The sequence below is a fragment of the Symphalangus syndactylus genome, chromosome 24, assembly GCF_028878055.3.
Source record: "Symphalangus syndactylus isolate Jambi chromosome 24, NHGRI_mSymSyn1-v2.1_pri, whole genome shotgun sequence".
Classification (NCBI taxonomy): domain Eukaryota; kingdom Metazoa; phylum Chordata; class Mammalia; order Primates; family Hylobatidae; genus Symphalangus; species Symphalangus syndactylus.
The window spans coordinates 46,444,212-46,466,215 of NC_072446.2; the positions used below are offsets into that span (position 1 = coordinate 46,444,212).

The 22,004-nt window shown below is 42.9% G+C and overlaps 1 protein-coding gene across 5 annotated transcripts; it reads right to left on the bottom strand.

Moving 5' to 3' along the window:
* Nucleotides 1–220: 220 nt before the first annotated feature.
* TMEM230 (transmembrane protein 230) lies at nt 221–20,501 on the bottom strand. 5 transcript variants are annotated; one of them, XM_055266757.2, is made up of 5 exons: nt 20,382–20,501; nt 18,924–19,029; nt 16,782–16,895; nt 7,513–7,635; nt 221–1,973 (listed from the first exon to the last, which is right to left on the bottom strand). In XM_055266757.2, the coding sequence occupies exons 1-5, from the start codon at nt 20,447–20,449 to the stop codon at nt 1,833–1,835; spliced, it is 552 nt and encodes a 183-aa protein (XP_055122732.1). In that variant the 5' UTR covers nt 20,450–20,501; the 3' UTR covers nt 221–1,832. The 5 variants fall into 5 exon arrangements, with proteins under 5 accessions (XP_055122732.1, XP_055122733.1, XP_055122734.1 ...); XM_055266758.2 differs by lacking the exon at nt 18,924–19,029 and having other exon boundaries at nt 20,382–20,491; XM_055266759.2 differs by lacking the exon at nt 18,924–19,029 and having other exon boundaries at nt 20,152–20,464.
* Between the last annotated feature and the right edge of the window lie 1,503 nt (nt 20,502–22,004).

Consider the following 22,004-nt stretch of genomic DNA (forward strand, 5'->3'; position numbering starts at 1 on the left):
TGTTTACTTTTCACTTTATACCCTTTTATTTTTTTTGACCAGCAGCATCAACTTTTTAAAAAAGGACCGAATAGGCCAGGCTCAGTAGCTCACGCCTATAACCCCAACACTTTGGGAGGCAAAGGTGGGAAGATCACTTGAGCCCAGGAATTCAAGGCTGCAGTGAGCCATGACTGTGCCACTGCACTCCAGCCTTGACAGTAGAGCAAGACTCTGTCTCAAAATAAATAAATAAATAAATTAAAAAAAAAAAAAAAAAAAAAAAAAAAAAAAAAAAAAAAAAAAAAAAATCATTTGGTTTGGCCAAAACCTTCTGATCTGAGCTTTGCTTGGCAACCACTCCCCAAGATGAAGCTTTATATATCACCTCACATATTCATTGTCAAGGCTCAGGAACTCTAGACTACTGGACTCCCCAGTCAACATTCCTATTACCAAAAGCGCCTAATCTTGGAGGCTGCTTCAGGTCACCCTCTCTTTGTCCCTCATTTCCTGAGTCTTTTTTTTTTTCCCTCCTACGACACTCACTCTACTGGTGATCTCAAACAGCCCTCTGGCTTTTAAGATACTGTCCAAATACTGACTCCCAAATTTCTATTTCCATCCAAGACCCACTCTTAAACTCTAGACACACACATGCATCGCAACTGCCTCCACAACAGCTCCACTTGGATACTAAGTAGACATCTAAAACTTGCTCTTCCCACAGCCTTCCAACTCAGCTGATGGCATGTCCAGGCTTCCAGTTGCCCAAGTCCATAACCTCAGAGTTAGGGAAAGTCGAGTGTGACCCACAATGCCAGCTACCTAGAAACTAAGGTAGATCTAGGTACTGGGATTAAAGATATCATAAAATCATCAAAATGTTTTCTGAAATGTTTAAAGATAACTTATTTTAATTCTAGGATTTGGATTTCAACATTTTAATTTCTTTGGAATATAAGTCACTTTTTGCAAGCTAAAAAATAGAATCAAACTAAGGTGATCTAGTCCTCTAGGCATCCAGGCTGATCCTTGGAATCATGAGCAGAATGATGACATACTACAAGGTGCTAGCAATAGGGCTATAAACTCTAAATAATAACCACTTATCTACATGTTTCATTAGGAAACAGCCAAGAGTCCAGCCATTAAAGGAATAATCTGCAAAACATCTTGATTTACAAGGGACAAAATGATCCAAATTATATGCTGTCCAACCTACTGGTGAACTGGATCAGAATGGGCCAAGGGCTGTTAAACAGATAAAGTATTTACATTTTGAAAACTTGCTCTGCAGGATAAAAAAATTCCTGGTTGCTGTCAATAAGAAAGCAAGTAAAAAAAAATATTACAGATGAACTCACTGATCTTTGATTTTACTAAGGTCTTCCACTGGAACATGAAGGTAGGGATAAGTGTAGAGGATCATATACTCAGATATTTTTAAAATAAATTACTTAAGAAATTAGCCATACTACATTCTTCCATTTCCTAAAAGAACAAATTGGCAATGAAGACTATTTAAAAGAAATGCTCAACTCTACAGAGGGTGGTGGCAGGCAACACTTTTCCATTACAGAACAACCTCTATTCTTCCATGATACATATTCCTGTGGAAAAACTTGTCAGGAGCTCTTGCCAAGGCCAAGGGATGAAAAACAGGGCATGTCCTAATTATCTAACTGTAGGTTCAGTTAACATCTTTGGGAAGGACCCATAAAATCTGGTCATTATTTTCTTAAACATCTGCAAGCTGCAGAATTCCTTAGTCCTTAGCTATAGTTTCTGCTAGATATCTTAAAGCTGGGACAGTTGCACTGTGACTCTTCTCCTCAGCTATGAGGTGGGTGCTAGTCATCAAAGTCAGGAATGTCATCATAGGAGTAACCACGGTAGCCTTTGGATGCGTAGTAAGCGATGCGCAGGTGGTAAAATCCGGGTAGGAACACCAGAATGCCAATGATCAGGACTGGAACGGCCCGGTCTGCCCCCTGGTGGCAGAAGGAGGCAAACACATTAGTACCATTAAGAGTTACACATTTTAACATAAAACGTCACAGACCTAATTCTTAGATCAGTATTTTATACTCTTCAGTACATTTCCTTTGAGTTGTATACTACCAAGGGAAAAGGTTTCCTCCTGATTATAAATTGAAGAAAAACTACAAAGTACTAACAATTATAAAGAAAAAAATGACCCATTCTCATCCAGATATTTTGGCTTTTCCTTTTTTTAAAGCTCTTTAGTTGTGAACACACCATACTCTGTGTCCTGTGGCCAATAGTATTAAAACCTCTTCATATATTTAAACTGTAAGGATGTGTAACATTCCACTGAAATGGACATACTACAGTTTTACTTAACTGCCCCACATACAGCTGCTGGACACTTTGGTTGTTTTTCACCTTTTGTAATTGTACAGATACCACTACAATAAACTCTGTTTTTCTCAGCCTTCAGGTTTTCTTTTCTTTCTCTCTCTCTCTCTTTTTTTTTTTTTTTGAGGTAAGAGTCCTGCTCTGTTGCTCAGGCTGGAGTACAGTGACGTGATTACAGCTCACTGCAACCTCGACTTCCCAGGCTCAAGTGGTCCTCCCACCTCAGCCTCCAAGTAGCTGGGGTTAAAGGTGTGAGTCACCATACCCGGCTAATTTTGTATGTTTGTTTGTTTGGTAGAGATGAGGTCTTGCTATGTTGCCCAGGCTGGTCTCGAACTCTGGGGCTCAAGCAATCCTCCTGCCTCAGCCTCTCAAAATGCTAGAATTATAGGCTTGAGCCACTGCACCTGGCTGGCTGTGTTCCCTGTTGTGTGTTAATTATAGTCAGAATTGGTTCAAGACAACTTAGACACTGTGTATGTGGGGACAGCCCATAAGAAAGAACCACCAACTACTTTAGGATTTTTTTTTTTTTTTGAGATAGAGTCTCGCTCTGTTGCCCAGGCTGGAGTGCAGTGGCGCGATCTCGGCTCACCGCAAGCTCCATCTCCTGGGTTCACGCCATTCTCCTGCCTCAGCCTCCCTAGTAGCTGGGACTACAGGCACCCACCACGATGCCTGGCTAATTTTTTGTATTTTTAGTAGAGACAGTGTTTCACCGTGTTAGCCAGGATGGTCTCGATCTCCTGACCAAGTGATCCACCCGCCTCGGCCTCCCAAAGTGCTGGGATTACAGGCGTGAGCCACTGTGCCCGGCCACTACTTTAGGTTTCTAAGGTTTCATAGTGAAGCTCAACAGGAACTCCAACCAAACCTAATGTAAGAAGGAACTGACTTATGAGGCACAGTGACCCCACACATATAACAGAATTGCTATTTCTCTCCAAATACTGATGGTATGTCCATGGCACTGCACAGCTACAATGACAGCATGCTCCTCCAGCTACAGCCCTTTACCAATCAGGACTCCTGTATGCCACGCCTCAGCCATGTTGTTCCAAACTATGACAGGGCAAACTGTCTAATATCTCAGAGGCCAAGTTTGCCTACCTGCCACCACCTCCCTTACAGGAACTATGGAAGTTTACTGTTGCTCAAAGGAAAAAAAACATGTTTTGCCAACAGAGAACAAAATGTAAAAGAAAATCTTTTTGTTTTTTCTGCTGGAATCTGCTGTACCAGACATGAATATAAAAACAAAGATTGAACCATGAAAAAAATCTAAAACCTGAATAGACAAACAAACAGTAATGAGATTGAGGCCATAATAAAAAGTCTCCTAGCAAGGAGAAGCCTGGGACTCAATGGTTTCGCTGCTGAATTATACCCGCTAAAGAATTAATACTTGGCTGGGCATGGCGGCTCACTCCTGTAATCCCAGCACTTTGGGAGGCCAAGGCAGGCAGATTGCTTGAGCTCAGGATTTCAAGACCAGCCTGGTCAACATGGTAAAACCCTATCTTGACAAAAAATACAAAAATTAGACGGGCATGGTGGTATACGCCTGTGGTCCCAGTTGCTAGCGAGGCTGAGGTGGCAAGATCACTTAAGGTGAGCTGAGATCGCACCACTGCACTACGCCTGGGTGACAGAATGAGACCCTGTCTCAAAATAAATAAATAAATAAATAAATAAATACTAATCCTACTGAAACTATTCTGAAACAGACATGGAGAGAATACTTCCAAACTCATTCTATTAGGCCAGTTTTACCCTGATACCAAAACTAGGCAAAGACACATCAAAAAAAGAAAAATAGGGCAATATCCTGATGAACATTGATGCAAAAATCCTCAATAAGGAGGATAATACTAGCAAACCGAATTCAACAACACATTAAAAAGATCATTGATCGGGACCAAGTGGGATTTATCCCAGAGAGGCAAGGATGGTTCCACTTATACAAACCAATCAATGTGATAAAATCGTATCAGCAGAATGAAAGACAAAAACCTTATGATTATTTCAATCAATGCTAGAAAAGCATTTGATAAAATTCTACATCCACTGGGTGCAGTGGCTCACGCCTGTAATCCCAGCACTTTGGGAGGCTAGGATGGGCTTCACACTGACCATAATTAACACACAATGGGGAACATAGTCAAGAGGGGTGCAGTGGCTCAAGCCTGTAATTCCAGCACTTTGGGAGGCTGAGGCAGGAAGACTGCTTGAGCCTAGGAGATCAAGACCAGCCTGGGCAACATAAAGAGATCTCATCTCTACCAAACAAACAAAAAAATTAGCTGGGTATGATGACTCACAGCTGTAACTCCAGCTACTTGGGAAGCTGAGGTAGGAGGACTGATTGAGCCCGGAAGATCGAGGTTGCAGAGAGCTGTGATCACGCCATTGTACTCCTGGACTGTTTGAGTCTAGGAGTTCGAGATCAGCCTCGGCAACACGGCAAAACCTCGTCTACACAAAAAATGAAAAAAAAAAAAGTTAATCAAGTGTGGTGGCACATGCCTGTTATTGGGAGGCTGAGGTTGCAGTGAGCTGAGATGGTGCCACTGCAGTCCAGCCTGGATGACAGAGTGAGACTCTGTCTCAAAAAAAAAAAAAAAAAAAGAACATACACTGGGGAAAGAACCTGTCTTTTCAATACATGGTATTAGGAAAACTGGATATCCATATGCCAAAGAATGAAATTAGACCCCTCAAATCTTTTGCCATATACAAAAATCAAATGAAAATGGATTAAACACTTAAATGTAAGACCTAAAACTATGAAATTACTATAAGAAAACATGGGGGAAACTCAAGATGCTGGACTGGGCAGATTTCTTGAGTAATGCCCCCAAAAGCACAGGCAACCAAAGCAAAAACAGATAAATGAGATCACATCGGGTTAAAAAGCTTCTGTAAAGCAAAGGAAACAATCAACAAAGTGAAGAGACAACCCACAGAATGGGAAAAAATATATGCAAAGTATCCATCTGACAAGGAATTAATAACCAGAATATATAAGGAGCTCAAACTCTGTAGGAAAAAAATCTAATAATCCAATCAAAAATGGGCATTTCTCAAAAGAAGACATACAAATGGCAAATAGGTATGAAAGGTGCTTAACATCATTGATCAAAGAAATGCAAATCAAGACTACAGTGAGATACCATCTCATCTTAGTTTAAAAAATATAGACACGAGGTCTCACTATGTTGCCCAGGCTGGTCTCGAACCCCTGGGCTCAAGTGATCCTCCTGTCTCGGCCTCCAAAAATGCTGGGACTACAGGCATAAGCCACTGCACCCAGCCAAAATGGCTTTTATCCAAAAAAACAGGCAGTAACAAATGCTAGCCAGGATGTGGAGAAAAGGGAACCCACATACGATGTTGATGGGAATGTAAATTAGTATAGCCACTATGAAGAACAGTATGAAATAGAACTACCATATGATCCAGCAATCTCACAGCTAGGTATATACCCAAAAGAAAGGAAATCAGTCTGTCAAAGAGATATCTGCACTTCCATATTTAAGACAGCACTATTCACAACAGTCAAGATCTGGAAGCAACCAAAGTGTTCTTCAACGGACAAGTGAATAAAGAAAATGTGGTACATATATACAATGGAGTACTATTCAGCCACAAAAAAAAAACAAGATCCTGTCACTTGCAACAACATGGATGAAACTGGAGGATGTTAAGTGAAATAAGCCAGGTACAGAAAGACACACTTTCCATGTTCTCACTCATTTGTGGGAACTAAAAATTAAAACAATTGAACTCATGGATATTGTAGAATGATGGTTACCAAAGGCTGGGAAAGGTGGGGGGAAATGGGGATGGTTAACGGGTACAAAAATATAGTTACATAGAATGAATAAACTCTAGTATTTGATAGCACAAAGTGACTAGAGAATAATTTATTGTACATTTAAAAATATAATAACTAAGGCTGGATGTCGTGGCTCACGCCTGTAATCCCAGCACTTTAGGAGGTCCAGGCAGGCAGACCGCTTGAGGTCAGGAGTTCGTGACCAGCCTGGCCAACATGGCAAAAACCCATCTCTACTAAAAATACAAAAATAAGCCAGGCGTGCTGGCTTGCCACCGTAGTCCCAGCTACTCAGGAGACTGAGGCAGGAGAATCACTTGAACCCGGGAGCCAGAGGTTGCAGTGAGCTGAGATCGTGCCACTGCACTCCAGCCTGGATGACAGAACAAGACTCTGTCTCCAAAATATATATATATACAACAACAAAACAACAACAACAACAAAATATATATATATATATATATAAAACTAAAAGTAGGCCAGGTGCAGTGGTTCATGCCTGTAATCCCAACACTTTGGGAGGCCAGCCTGGTCAACATGGTGAAACCCCATCTCTACTAAAAATACCAACATGAGCCAGGTGCAGTGGCGCACATCTGTAATTCCAGCTACTTGGGAGGCTGAGGCACAAGAATAGCATGAACCTGGGAGGCGGAGGTTGCAGTTAGCCGACATTATGCCACTGCACTCCAGCCTGACTGTCTCAAAATAAATAAATAAATAAAAGTATAATTGGAACGTAACACAAATGATGAATGCTTGAGGTGATGGATACTCCATTTTGCCTGATACGATTATTATGAATGCATGGCTGTATCGAAATATCTCATGTATCCCCTAAGTATATACACCTATTATGTACCCGTAAAAATTGGAAAAAAAATTGAAAAAAAAATTGGCCAGGTACAATGGTTCACACCTGCAATCCCAGCACTTTGGAAGGCTGAGGCAGGCAGACTGCTTGAGTTCAGGAGTTAGAGATCAGCCTGGGAAACATAGTGAAACCCTGTCTCTACACAAAATAAAACAAACAAAAATAAATAAAAAATAAAATTATCTGGGTGTGGTGGCACACACATGTAGTCCCAGCTACTCGGGAGCCTGAGGTGGGAGGATCGCTTGAGTCCAGGGAGGTAAAGGTTGTGCCACTGCACTCTAACTTAGATGACAGAGCAAGAACCTGTCTCAAAAAAAAAAAAAAAAACAGACCACTGGGACACACACACACACACACACACACACACACACACACTAGGGCCTTGGCTAACATTTAAAAAATCTCACAGCTTATTCCCACATGCCCGTCAGCTTACCCCTTTGCTGATGTAGCCTGACAGCAGGAGGGAGCCTATAATAATGAGAAAGGCGCCAATCAGAAACAGCACAGTGGCAAGTGCGATGGCCTTATAAGGGATCTTAGGAGGGGTTTTCTTAAACTAGAAGAGAAACAGAGATGAAAAAGACAATGAAGAACATTATGCAAATACCTGGGTTCAAACATTTAATTATTTTTAATTTTAAGTTTTTGTTTGTTTTGAGACGGAGTTTTGTTCTTGTTGCCCAGGCTGGAGAGCAATGGTGCGATCTCGGCTCACTGCAACCTCTGCCTCCTGGATTCAAGTGATTCTCTTGTCTCAGCCTCCTGAGTAGCTGGGATTACAGGTGCCCGCCACTACACCCAGCTAATTTTTTTGGTATTTTTAGTAGAGACAGGGTTTCACCTTGTTGACCTGGCTGGTCTCGAATTCCTGACCTCAGGTGATCTGCCCGCCTTGGCCTCCCAAAGTGCTGGGATTACAGGCGTGAGCCACCATGCCCAGCCTAATTTTTATGATTTTCGAGACAGTCTTGCTCTATCACCCAAGCTGGAGTGCAGTGGTGCAATTATAGCTCATTGCAGCCTCGAACTCCTGGGCTCAAGCAATTCTCTTGCCTCATCCTCTCAAGTAACTGGGGCTACAAGTATACGCCACCATGCCCAGCTAATTTTTAAATTTTTCTGTAGAAACGAGGTCTCATTATGTTGCCCAGGGTGGTCTCCAACTCCTGGGCTCAAGGGAATCGTCCACCTCTGCCTCCCAAAGTGCTGGGATTACAGGTATGAGCCATCAAGCCCAGCCTCAAACACTTTAAAACAGGGAGGAGAGCTCACACCTGTAATCCCAGCAACGTGGGAGGCTGAGGCAGGCGGATCACTTGAGCTCAGGAGTTTGAGACCAGCCTGAACAACATGGTGAAACCTCGTCTCTACAAAAAATACAAAAATTAGCTGGGCGTGGTGGCATGCGCCTGCAGTCCCAGCTACTTGGGAGGCTGAGGTGGGAGGATGGCTTGAGCCCAGGAGGTGAAGACTGCAGTGAGCTGAGATTGCACCACTGCACTCCAGCCTGGGTGACAGAGCCAGAGCCTGTTTCAAATACAATAACAACAAAAACGGGAGGGTAATTAAGAACCAAACGTATGTGTCTTAAGTATGTCCTACCACCCAGTGCAGCTCTGAGAAATAAAAGGGACTGGCAAGAGATGAAGCTCTAGATATTGCTCTCACAGTTACTCAAAGGAATCTCAGAGGAATGTCATTCATTCTAGTTCGAATCTCATTCCATAAATCATTCATTGTATCATAAGAAACTTTTTTTTTAAACAAAAACAGAAATGACTTTATGGTCATTCATTTGTTAGACATATATTTATTAACTGCCTGGCACATACATGGCTGTACTAACTTATGACGATTTAAGAGATCCTGTCTCTACAAAAAATTTAAAAATTAGCTGGGTGTGGTGGCACATGCCTGTGGTCCCAGCTATTCAGGAGGCTGAGGTGAGAAGACTGCTTGAGTCCAGAAGGTCAAGGTTACAGTGAGCCTTGATTGTGCCACTGTACCCAAGCCTGGGCAAAAGAGCAAGACCCTGTCTCAAAAAAAAAAAAAAAAAAAAAAAAAGGCCGGGCGCAGTGGCTCACGCCTGTAATTCCAGTGCTTTGGGAGGCCGAAGTGGGTGAATCACTGGAGGTTAACAGTTCGAGACCAGCCTGGCCAAAATGGCGAAACCTCATCTATACTAAAACTACGAAAACTGGCCAGGCATGGTGGTGCACGCCTGTAGTCCCCCAGGTACTAGGGAGGCTGAGGTACAAGAATTGCTTGAACCGGGAGGGGGAGGTTGCAGTGAGCTAGGATCGTACCACTGCACTCCAGCCTGGGCAACAGAGCAAAACAAAACAAAACAAGAGGCTGGGCACGGTGGCTCACGCCTATAATCCCAGCACTTTGGGAGGCCGAGGCAAGATCACCTGAGGTCAGGAGTTTGAGACCAACCTGACCACCATGGAGAAACACTGTCTCTGCTAAAAATACAAAATCAGCTGGGCATGGTGGCATATGCCTGTAATCCCAGCTACTTGGGAGGCTGAGGCAGGAGAATCGCTTGAACCTGGAAGGGGGAGGTTGCAGTGAGCCAAGATTGCGCCATTGCACTTCAGCCTGGGCAACAAGAGTAAAACTCCGTCTCAAAAAAAAAAGAAAAAAAAAAAAGGAAAAGAAGGCAATTTCGGAGGGTGGAGCCAAGATGGCCGAATAGGAACAGCTCCCGTCTCCAGCTCCCAGCCCCAGCAACACAGAAGACGGGTGATTTCTGCAATTCTGCTTGAGGTACCGGTTTCATCTCACTAGGGAGTGCCTAACAGTGGGTGCAGGACAGTCGGTGAAGCTCACTGTGCGCGAGCCGAAGCAGGGCGAGGCATTGCCTCACTCGGGAAGCGCAAGGGGTCAGGGAGTTCCCTTTCCTAGTCAAAGAAAGGGGAAACAGACGGCACCTGGAATATCGGGTCAGTCCCGTCCTAATACTGCGCTTTTACAACGGGCCTGGAAAACGGCACACTAGGAGATTGTGTCCCGCACCTGGCTCGGAGGGTTCTATGCCCACGGAGTCTCGCTGATTGCTAGCACAGCAGTCTGAGATCAAGCTGCAAGGCGGCAACGAGGCTGGGGGAGGGGCGCCCGCCATTGCCCAGGCTTGCTTAGGTAAACAAAGCAGCCAGGAAGCTCGAACTGGGTGGAGCCCACCACAGCTCAAGGAGGCCTGCCTGCCTCTGTAGGCTCCACCTCTGGGGGCAGGGCACAGACAAACAAAAACTCAGCAAGAACCTCCACAGACTTAAATGTCCCTGTCTGACTGACAGCTTTGAAGAGAGTAGTGGTTCCCCCAGCATGCAGCTGGAAATCTGAGAACGGACAGACTGCCTCCTGAAGTGGGTCCCTCACCCCTGAGCAGCCTAACTGTGAGGCACCCCCCCAGTAGGGACAGACTGACACCTCATTCAACCAGGTACTCCTCTGAGACAAAACTTTCAGAGGAACTATCAGACAGCTGAATTTGTGGTCTCACAAAAATCCGCTGCTCTGCAGCCACCGCTGCTGACACCCAGCCAAACAGGGTCTGGAGTGGACCTCTAGTAAACTCCAACAGACCTGCAGCTGAGGGTCCTGTCTGGTAGAAGGAAAACTAACAAACAGAAAGGACATCCACACCAAAAACCCATATGTACATCACCATCATCAAAGACAAAAAGTAGATAAAACCACAAAGATGGGGAAAAAACAGAGCACAAAAACTGGAAACTCTAAAAAACAGAGCACCTCTCGTCCTCCAAAAGAACGCAGTTCCTCACCAGCAACGGAACAAAGCTGGATGGAGGATGACTTTGATGAGTTGAGAGAAGAAGGCTTCAGACGATCAAACTACTCTGAGCTACGAGAGGAAATTCAAAACAATAGCAAAGAAGTTAAAAACTTTGAAAAAAAATTAGAAGAATGGATAACTAGAATAACCAATGGAGAGAAGGGCTTCAAGGAGCTGATGGAGCTGAAAGCCAAGTTTCGAGAACTACGCGAAGATTGCAGAAGCCTCAGTAGCAGATGCGATCAACTGGAAGAAAGGGTATCGCTGATGGAAGATGAAATGAATGAAATGAAGAGAGAAGGGAAGTTTAGAGAAAAAAAGAATAAAAAGAAATGAACAAAGCCTCCAAGAAATTTGGGACTATGTGAAAAGACCAAACCTACGTCTGATTGGTGTACCTGAAAATGATGGGGAGAATGGAACCAAGTTGGAAAACACTCTGCAAGATATTATCCAGGAGAACTTCCCCAATCTAGCAAGGCAGGCCAGCATTCAGATTCAGGAAATACAGAGAACGCCACAAAGATACTCCTCGAGAAGGGCAACTCCAAGACACATAATTGTCAGATTCAGCAAAGTTGAAATGAAGGAAAAAATGTTAAGGGCAGCCAGAGAGAAAGGTCGGGTTACCCACAAAGGGAAGCCCATCAGACTAACAGCTGATCTCTCAGCAGAAACTCTACAAGCCAGAAGAGAGTGGGGGCCGATATTCAACATTCTTAAAGAAAAGAATTTTCAACCCAGAATCTCCTATCCCACCAAACTAAGCTTCATAAGTGAAGGAGAAATAAAATACTTTACAGACAAGCAAACGCTGAGTGATTTTGTTACCACCAGGCCTGCCCTAAAAGAGCTCCTGAAGGAAGCACTAAACATGGAAAGGAACAACCGGTACCAGCCACTGCAAAAACATGCCAAATTGTAAAGACCATCGAGGCTAGGAAGAAACTATAGCAACTAATGAGCAAAATAACCAACTAACATCATAATGACAGGATCAGATTCACACATAACAATATTAATGTTAAATGTAAATGGGCTAAATGCTCCAATCAAAAGACACAGACTGGCAAACTGGATAAGGAGTCAGGACCCATCAGTGTGCTGTATTCAGGAAACCCATCTCACGTGCAGAGACACACATAGACTCAAAATAAAGGGATGGAGGAAGATCTATCAAGCAACTGGAAATCAAAAAAAGGCAGGGGTTGCAATCCTAGTCTCTGATAAAATAGACTTTAAACCAACAAAGATCAAAAGAGACAAAGAAGGCCATTACATAATGGTAAAGGGATCAATTCAACAAGAAGAGCTAACTATCCTAAATATATATGCACCCAACACAGGAGCACCCAGATTCATAAAGCAAGTCCTCAGTGACCTACAAAGGGACTTAAACTCCCACACAATAATAATGGGAGATTTTAACACCCCACTGTCAGCATTAGACAGATCAACGAGACAGAAAGTTAACAAGGATATCCAGGAATTGAACTCAGCTCTACATAAAGTGGACCTATTAGACATCTACAGAACTCTCCACCCCAAGTCAACAGAATATACATTTTTTTCAGCACCACACCACACCTATTCCAAAATTGACCACATAGTTGGAAGTAAAGCTCTCCTCAGCAAATGTAAAAGAACAGAAATTATAACAAACTGTCTCTCAGACCACAGTGCAATCAAACTAGAACTCAGGATTAAGAAACTCACTCAAAACCGCTCAACTACATGGAAACTGAACAACCTGCTCCTGAATGACTATTGGGTACATAATGAAATGAAGGCAGAAATAAAGATGTTCTTTGAAACCAACGAGAACAAAGACACAACATACCAGAATCTCTGGGACACGTTCAAAGCAGTGTGTAGAGGGAAATTTATAGCACTAAATGCCCACAAGAGAAAGCAGGAAAGATCCAAAATTGACACCCTAACATCACAATTAAAAGAACTAGAAAAGCAAGAGCAAACACATTCAAAAGCTAGCAGAAGGCTAGAAATAACTAAAATCAGAGCAGAACTGAAGGAAATAGAGACACAAAAAACCCTTCAAAAAATTAATGAATCCAGGAGCTGGTTTTTTGAAAAGATCAACAAAATTGATGGACCACTAGCAAGACTAATAAAGAAGAAAAGAGAGAAGAATCAAATAGATGCAATAAAAAAATGAAAAAGGGGATATCACCACCAATCCCACAGAAATACAATCTACCATCAGAGAATACTACAAACACCTCTATGCAAATAAACTAGAAAATCTAGAAGAAATGGATAAATTCCTCGACAAATACACCCTCCCAAGACTAAACCAGGAAGAAGTTGAATCTCTGAATAGACCAATAACAGGTTCTGAAATTGTGGCAATAATCAATAGCTTACCAACCAAAAACAGTCCAGGACCTGATGGATTCACAGCTGAATTCTACCAGAGGTACAAGGAGGAACTGGTACCATTCCTTCTGAAACTATTCCAATCGATAGAAAAAGAGGGAATCCTCCCTAACACATTTTACGAAGCCAGCATCGTCCTGATACCAAAACCTGGCAGAGACTTAACCAAAAAAGAGAATTTCAGACCAATATCCTTGATGAACATTGATGCAAAAATCCTCAATAAAATACTGGCAAACCGAATCCAGCAGCACATCAAAAAGCTTATCCACCGTGATCAAGTGGGCTTCATCCCTGGGATGCAAGGCTGGTTCAACATACGCAAATCAATAAATGTAATCCAGCATATAAACAGAACCAAAGACAAAAACCACATGATTATCTCAATAGATGCAGAAAAGGCCTTTGACAAAATTCAACAACCCTTCATGCTAAAAACTCTCAATAAATTAGGTATTGATGGGACGTATCTCAAAATAATAACAGCTATCTATGACAAACCCACAGCCAATATCATACTGAATGGGCAAAAACTGGAAGCATTCCCTCTGAAAACTGGCACAAGACAGGGATGCCCTCTCTCACCGCTCCTATTCAACATAGTCCTGGAAGTTCTGGCCAGAGCAATCAGGCAGGGAAGGAAATAAAGGGTATTCAATTAGGAAAAGAGGAAGTCAAATTGTCCCTGTTTGCAGATGACATGATTGTATATCTAGAAAACCCCACTGTCTCAGCCCAAAATCTCCTTAAGCTGATTAGCAACTTCAGCAAAGTCTCAGGATACAAAATTAATGTACAAAAATCACAAGTATTCTTGTACACCAATAACAGACAAACAGCCAAATCATGAGTGAACTCCCATTCACAATTGCTTCAAAGAGAATAAAATACCTAGGAATCCAACTTACAAGGGATGTGAAAGACCTCTTCAAGGAGAACTACAAACCACTGCTCAATGAAATAAAAGAGGATACAAACAAATGGAAGAACATTCCATGCTCATGGGTTGGAAGAATCAATATCGTGAAAATGGCCATACTGCCCAAGGTAATTTATAGATTCAATGCCATCCCCATCAAGCTACCAATGACTTTCTTCACAGAATTGGAAAAAACTACTTTAAAGTTCATATGGAACCAAAAAAGAGCCCGCATCGCCAAGTCAATCCTAAGCCAAAAGAACAAAGCTGGAGGCATCACGCTACCTGACTTTAAACTATACTACAAGGCTACAGTAACCAAAACAGCATGGTACTGGTACCACAACAGAGACATAGATCAATGGAACAGAACAGAACCCTCAGAAATGATGCCGCATATCTAAAACTATCTGATCTTTGACAAACCTGACAAAAACAAGAAATGGGGAAAGGATTCCCTATTTAATAAATGGTGCTGGGAAAACTGGCTAGCCATATGTAGAAAGCTGAAACTGGATCCCTTCCTTACACCTTATACAAAAATTAATTCAAGATGGATTAAAGACATATGTTAGACCTAAAACCATTAAAATCCTACAAGAAAACCTAGGCAATACCATTCAGGACATAGGCGTGGGCAAGGACTTCATGTCTAAAACACCAAAAGCAATGGCAAGAAAAGCCAAAATCGACAAATGGGATCTCATTAAACTAAAGAGCTTCTGCACAGCAAAAGAAACTATCATCAGAGTGAACAGGCATCCTACAGAATGGGAGAAAATTTTTGCAACCTACTCATCTGACAAAGGGCTAATATCCAGAATCTACAATGAACTCAAACAAATTTACAAGAAAAAAACAAACAACCCCATCAAAAAGTGGGCAGAGGACATGAACAGACACTTCTCAAAAGAAGACATTTATGCAGCCAAAAAACACATGAAGAAATGCTCATCATCACTGGCCATCAGAGAAATGCAAATGAAAACCACAGTGAGATACCATCTCACACCAGTTAGAATGGCCATCAGTAAAAAATCAGGAAACAACAGGTGCTGGAGAGGATGTGGAGAAATAAGAACACTTTTACACTGTTGGTGGGACTGTAAACTAGTTCAACCATTGTGGAAGTCAGTGTGGCGATTCCTCAGGGATCTCGAACTAGAAATACCATTTGACCCAGCCATCCCATTACTGGGTATATACCCAAAGGACTATAAATCATGCTGCTATAAAGACACATGCACACGTATGTTTATTGCGGCACTATTCACAATAGCAAAGAGTTGGAACCAACCCAAATGTCCAACAACAATAGACTGGATTAAGAAAATGTGGCACATATACACCATGGAATACTATGCAGCCATAAAAAATGATGAGTTCGTGTCCTTTGTAGGGACATGGATGAAACTGGAAAACATCATTCTCAGTAAACTATCGCAAGGACAAAAAACCAAACACCGCATGTTCTCACTCATAGGTGGGAATTGAACAATGAGAACTCATGGACACAGGAAGGGGAACATCACGCTCCGGGGACTGTTGTGGGGTGGGGGGAGGGGGGAGGGACAGCATTAGGAGATACACCTAATGCTAAATGATGAGTTAATGGGTGCAGGAAATCAACATGGCACATGGATATATATGTAACAAACCTGCACATTGTGCACATGTACCCTAAAACCCTAAAGTATAATAAAAAATAAAAAAAATAAAAAAAAAGAAGGCAATTTCAGCTTATTCCAGAGGATTAGTTGTTTGTTCCACATAGCAAGTAAACCTGCCTTATGAACAAATTCAATTCAAGGTTAAAATTCAGAGACAAATTTTCTAAGGTTTGGCTCATGGTTGTATCTGACCTAAGTGGCTGGAAGCTTCCCAGATCTTTCCAGATCTATTTTTATCTCTCTTTCAAATGTGGGTGCAAAGAGTAATTTATTTATTTATAAAGGATGGGTTCCTGCTACTTCCTCGTTGGCCCTAGTTCCACCTAGAATATTCTATTGTAAGGGGAAGTGCGCAAAAGGAGATGCTATAGTATTGACTAGTTTATAAATGGTTAGGGTAGGATACAAACTTAATAAATACTGTGTTTTACTTACTATTTATCACAAAGAATACCTTTAATAAATTGGATCTCATGACATCAGGAAAGAAGGAAGATTCCCACAATCTGCTGGCTTTATTAATAAGTTTCTCTCTTAAAAGCTGAACTGGCTTTGACTAAAGTGTAAATAAACAGTGATAAAAAAAAATTCCACCTAACAAAAATTTTAAAGTTCCTTAAAAAAAAAAAAACAACTCCACTTAACAAAACACAATCTGATTAGTTTCTGAATAAAGTAAATAAAACCTGTAACTTTTAAATTCTTAGAAATGGACAATACTGGAATTGGTTTGAAACTACCCTGCCATGGCCCTCTTCTGCAATTACGGCTGAAAGGGTCTCAGAGCTGAGTTTTCTTCTTGTTGCTCCCTCTAATCCCCAGGGACAGTTAGCAGAATCTCCATCTGGAAGGTCTTCCTGCTAACTCAACAGAAACACAGCCAGCCAGTCTTGTCAGTTCTCTTCTGCATTTACCTGAAGGTCAATGTAGCCATCGTCTGTGCTGGAGAGCCTTGAATATTTCACTTTACTACTGGGGATTCCAGTAGCCAGGTTGGTACGGGACGGCATCATAACACGCTGACACAGCTACAGTTTAAAAACAAAAAACCCGTTATTGTCTGTAGGTGACAATGGTGCATTATAGCCAATGAGTTCAGGATTATTAGATGCTGTGCATTGGAGTTCTGGGCTGCCATGTCAGACTAGCAATGGGCAATTTACACTTTGCTGCTAAATTTTCATTGTGTCACAGGCATATGCATATGGAAAACCAGATATGCCTCTGACACAGTGAAAAGATTCTATATATTAAATATCTAGTCTCGTCTGTCCTTGTAGAATGACAGTGAAGACACTCACCAAGAATCACATTCCAGTTTATTTTGCCACCAAGATTCCCCGACTTTTAATTTTTCCAAAGTCACATAGAGACTAGGTAGAATAATGGGGACTTAAATCTAGGTCCACAGCATTGCCTGTCCCCTGCTCCTGCTTTTAAGAAAAAGCAAGAGGAGTATATACTCAAATGATTCTCTTGTTGGACAGGGAGGGAGAAGAGGACAGGGAATGGAATACACTCACATCAGCATTTTGCCTTATTTCCCCTCGATAGAGATCAACCTTTTAATGCAAAAGGTCTGTAAAGTTTCTTGTAGTAAATTTGTGTTTTTTTGTTGTTGTTTGCTTTTTTTGGAGACAGTATCTTGCTTTGTCACCCAGGCTGGAGTGCAGTGGGTTGATCTCAGCTCACTACAACCACCGCCTCCCAGGTTCAAGCGATTCTCCTGCCTCAGCCTCCCGAGTAGTTGGGATTAAAGGCATGCACCACCATGCCTAGTTAATTTTTGTATTTTTTAAGTAACGACTGGGTTTCACCATGGTGTCTGGGCTGGTCTCGAACTCCGTTTTTGTTTTTTTTTTTCTTTGTGGTAGTCTCACTTTGTTGTCCAGGCTGGAGTGCAGTGGCACGATCTCCATTCACTGCTGCCTCCACCTCCTGGGTTCAAGCAATCCTCCTGCCTCAGCCTCCTGAGTAGCTTGGATTACAGGCGTGTGCCACCACGCCTGGCTAATTTTTGTATTTTTAGTATAGGTGGGGTTTTACCATGTTGGCCAGGCTGGTCTCGAACTTCTGACCTAAAGTGATCTGCCCAACTCAGCTTTCCAAAGAGCTGGGCCACTGTGCTGGACCCCTTGTAAGTTTGGATATGGGCCTGGCTATACTAGTGCCTCCAGAAGCACCTACCTCTCTGTCCCATCCCAAGCACTGAAAGTAGTGATTTCATTTTCCTAATTATTTCTGTACCAACCTTAGGAAATGGAATATGGTACAATATCTTACGATAAATTTTAAATAAAAAGAGAAAAAAATGGAGTAACAACCTGGTTTCTTGTTCAAAATATTCAAAGCAGACAGCGGTAATGAAATCATGGCTATTATGTCACTAGTTTAAGAGACAGTGGATAAGTTTGAAAAATCATAACATTTAAATTAAGACAATCTGTATTAATAGGCCGGGCGTGGTAGCTCACGCCTGTAATCCCAGAACTTTGGGAGGCTGAGGTGGGCCGGTTACCTGAGGTCAGGAATTCGAGACCAGCTTGGCCAACATGGTGAAACCCCGTTTCTACTAAAAATACAAAAATTAGCCGGGCGCAGTGGCACACACCTGTAATCCCAGCTATTCGGAAGGCTGAGGCATGAGAATCACTTGAGCCTGGGAGACGGAGGTTGCAGTGAGCCGAGAATGCACCACTGCACTCCAGCCTGGGTGACAGAATGAGACTTTGAGTCAAAAAAAAAAAAAAAAAAAAATTTTTTTTTAAGTTGTCCACTTTTCCTCCACAAAGTAACAAAGCTATATGATCAAAATGGGTAAATATATTTTAGTTAGGGTTTTTAAATTCTAAATTCAAAAACATATCTTTAAAAAAGAGAAAAGTGGCCAGGCGCAGTGGCTCAAACCTGTAATCCTAGCACTTTGGGAGGCCAAGGCAGATGGATCACGAGGTCAGGAGTTCGAGACTAGCCTGGCCAACATGGTGAAACCCCATCTCTACTAGAAATACAAAAATTAGCGCGGCATGGTGGTGGGTGCCTGTAGTCCCAGCTACTCGGGAGGCTGAGGCAGAAGAACTGCTTGAAGCCGGGAGGCAGAGGGTGCAGTGAGCTGAGATCGTGCCACTGGACTCCAGCCTGGGCAACACAACGAGACTCTGTCTAAAAAAATAAAAAAAAAGAAAATTAAGTATTTCAATAAGGGCAAAAGGGCAACATAAAAAAAGGACTAGTTTTTCTCTGGGATGGCATTTTGAAACTTCATCATTATCATCATCACAATAATGGTGGTTAGTACTTACCTAGTCTTTGTTAGATGCCAGCTATTCTAAGTACTTTGTACATATCTAATTCCAAAAAATAACAAATTGTTTTTCTTTTTTTTTTTTTTGGTGTTTTCTTTTTTTTTGAGATGGAGTCTCAGAGTCTCGCTCTATCACCCAGGCTGGAGTGCAGTGACCCGATCTTGGCTCACTGCAACCTCCACCTCCAGGGTTCAAACGATTCTCCTGCCTCAGCCTCCCAAGTGGCTGGGACTACAGGCGCCTGCTACCACGCCCGGCTAATTTTTCTATTTTTAGTAGAGACAGACTTCACCATATTGGCCAGGCTGGTCTCAAACTCCTGACCTTTTGATCCGTCCGCCTCGGCCTCCCAAAGTGCTGGGATTACAGTCGTGAGCCAGCGCGCCCGGTCTAACAAACTGTTTTAAGTGGCTTGCAGTCAATGTAAAATAACTAGCAAAATTAAAAACTGGTGCTAAATATTAATGTCCCTTTTTATTGATTACATCCTGGTCTAGAAATCAAGTATTTAAAAATTAGCATAATGTTAATCTCTATACTTTTCAAAAAAGACTGGATCAAACTGCGCCAAATACTAGGTTTTTAGTGCTGTGATCCCAGCTGCGTTTAATTATATAAAACAAAGTTCGAACTACCAGTGTGTGTGGTTTTTGAGGGAATTTAACCACATCTAACTTGCACTTAGACTTTTTTTTTAAAGTACGTCCTCCGACATTAACTATTCATACATCCGCGTCAAAACAATACATCGCAGGGGCGTGAGGGAGAGGGGAGACGAATGTTTACTCTTGGCAAAGAGTATTTTAAAAGAGGGGAAAAATAAAAACGAACATTTTCAAAGTATCAGTCTTCGTTCCCAACAGACTTTTTACCAGCTCACCGCTACCCCCAAAATCCCTCAGCACCTGAATGTTACGAGAGTTCTAAAAGCATCATAAAACGTTTGGCACAGTGCCTGGCATTACGCGCCTTTACATACGTTATTCTCCTGCCCGTCTTCAGACCTTGTCAGGGAGAGAATAAGAAGCGACGCGAATTTAGACGTAAAACAAACAAAACGGGCTTCTGGAAAGGGGCCAACTGTGCCAGGGAGGACGAACGCCCCACACGGATGACTCGGAGCTTGATTTCGGCGGGGAGCGCGGTCTCGGACACGCCCAGAGCCCGAGAAGACGGTTCTGTCCCCGCCCCGCCGCACACACGCCTTACCGGAGCGCCGCGCCAGGCCGCCCGCACACCCAGAGCTCGTCCACGGTTGGCAGCGCCCGAGGTTGCATGGCACGGCCCGCTTAACTGCCACTCAGCCCGCCCCAGCCGGGATCAGTGCGCCGGAAGTGGCGTGCCGGAAACAGTCGCGTCGGAACTTGCGTCTCCGGAAGCGTTTGTCTCCTCACCCAGCTTCCCTTGCTAGCCCATACCGAGTGTCACCTGCAGGAGGCACCGGGACTCCGGGGCTGCACGGCCCGAATGCTGCTTCGTGGGTTTTCTTTAAGCAGCCGCGACCTGTGCCCGCCGCCGGCTACCTCCGCTGTGGTGGGCGAACACCTAGGGTCCTCGCCTACCTTGGTCACAGTCAGGCCCAGGGCAAGCCGGCTACGTGGTTTCTCCCCTTCTCAGTCCAGGGGCCAGGCTAGAGACCGCCGTGGCTTCCCAGGGAGGCAGAAGCCGAGTCCGTCGCAGCTTCAGGACCAGCAGTCAGAGCGGCCAGATATCCGCTGCAAGGCGCCAGCCTTTCACGGGCGCGCGCCGTCAACACCCCACTACCACACTTCCCTTGAATAGCACACTTGTCTGTGCTGTCAACACCCCACTATACTTCCTTTGAATAGCTCCACAAACTTGTACTTATCTTTAGGCCTTGTCCAGGTAAAAGGCCTGCCCACAAAGGACATTTTGCGGCAAATGAAGCTTTTTAAAAAGTTAGGTTTATTAAGGTATATACACAAGTACAAATAGATGAGCTCTGAAAATACATACGGTCCTAGAACCATCACCAATCTAGATGGAAATATATCCATCACCCCAAAGTTCCATCAGGCTCTTTTGCAGCCTATTTCCTTCTCCACTCACAGGCACACTGTAGGAAAATGAACTTACTACTGGACATGGTTAATGCTCATGTCCAGTAACTAGAACTCAGTCCAAGTAATTTAAGAAAGAAATCATGTAGTCTACCAAACACAAAAATGCACTGGAAAAAAGGATTATGATAAAGCAATTTTTAAAAATGTTTTCTCTAAAGCCAAATTGAGCAGCAGGGGTTGTATACCTACTTTAGTGATACGTTAGTAAGTTCTGATAACCTACTATTAAACCAGCCAATAATAATTTTTTTTTTTTTTTGAGATGGAGTCTCACTGTTGGCCAGGCTGGAGTGCAGTGGCATGATCTCGGCTCACTGCAACCTCCACCTCCTGGGTTTAAGCAATTCTTCTGCCTCAGCCTCCCAAGCAGCTGGGACTACAGGCATGCACCACCATGCCTGGCTAATTTTTTTTTTTTGCATTTTTAGTAGAAATGGGGTTTCACCATGTTGACCAGGCTGGTCTTGAACTGACTTTAGTTGATCTGCCTGCCTCCCAAAGTGCTGGGATTACAGGTGTGAGGCACTGCGCCCGGCAAAAAATTCTTAATACACAGCACACAGTGAACTTGTAGCTATTAGTGGGAGTGTTTTTACGTCTTTCTTCCACAGCTTCAGGGCTTTTTCACTTTCTTGATTGGATCCAACATCCATAGAATTTAAGACATCTTCATCCTTTGAGTGAAGTTGCAAAAAGTGTACTTATACTAGAGAAATGTTGTACAACCATACTCCTTGGGCCCCATTAC

Excerpts from the sequence above, each read along its gene's own strand:
- TMEM230 (XM_055266757.2), bottom strand. The coding sequence starts at position 20,449 with ATGCAACCTCGGGCGCTGCCAACCGTGGACGAGCTCTGGGTGTGCGGG. Across the intron at positions 19,030-20,381 it reads CGGCCTGGCGCGGCGCTCCG|ACAGAGTCTCGTTGTGTTGC; the intron begins GTAAGGCGTGTG and ends TTATTTTTTTAG. Across the intron at positions 7,636-16,781 it reads ATGGCTACATTGACCTTCAG|TTTAAGAAAACCCCTCCTAA; the intron begins GTAAATGCAGAA and ends TTTCTCTTCTAG.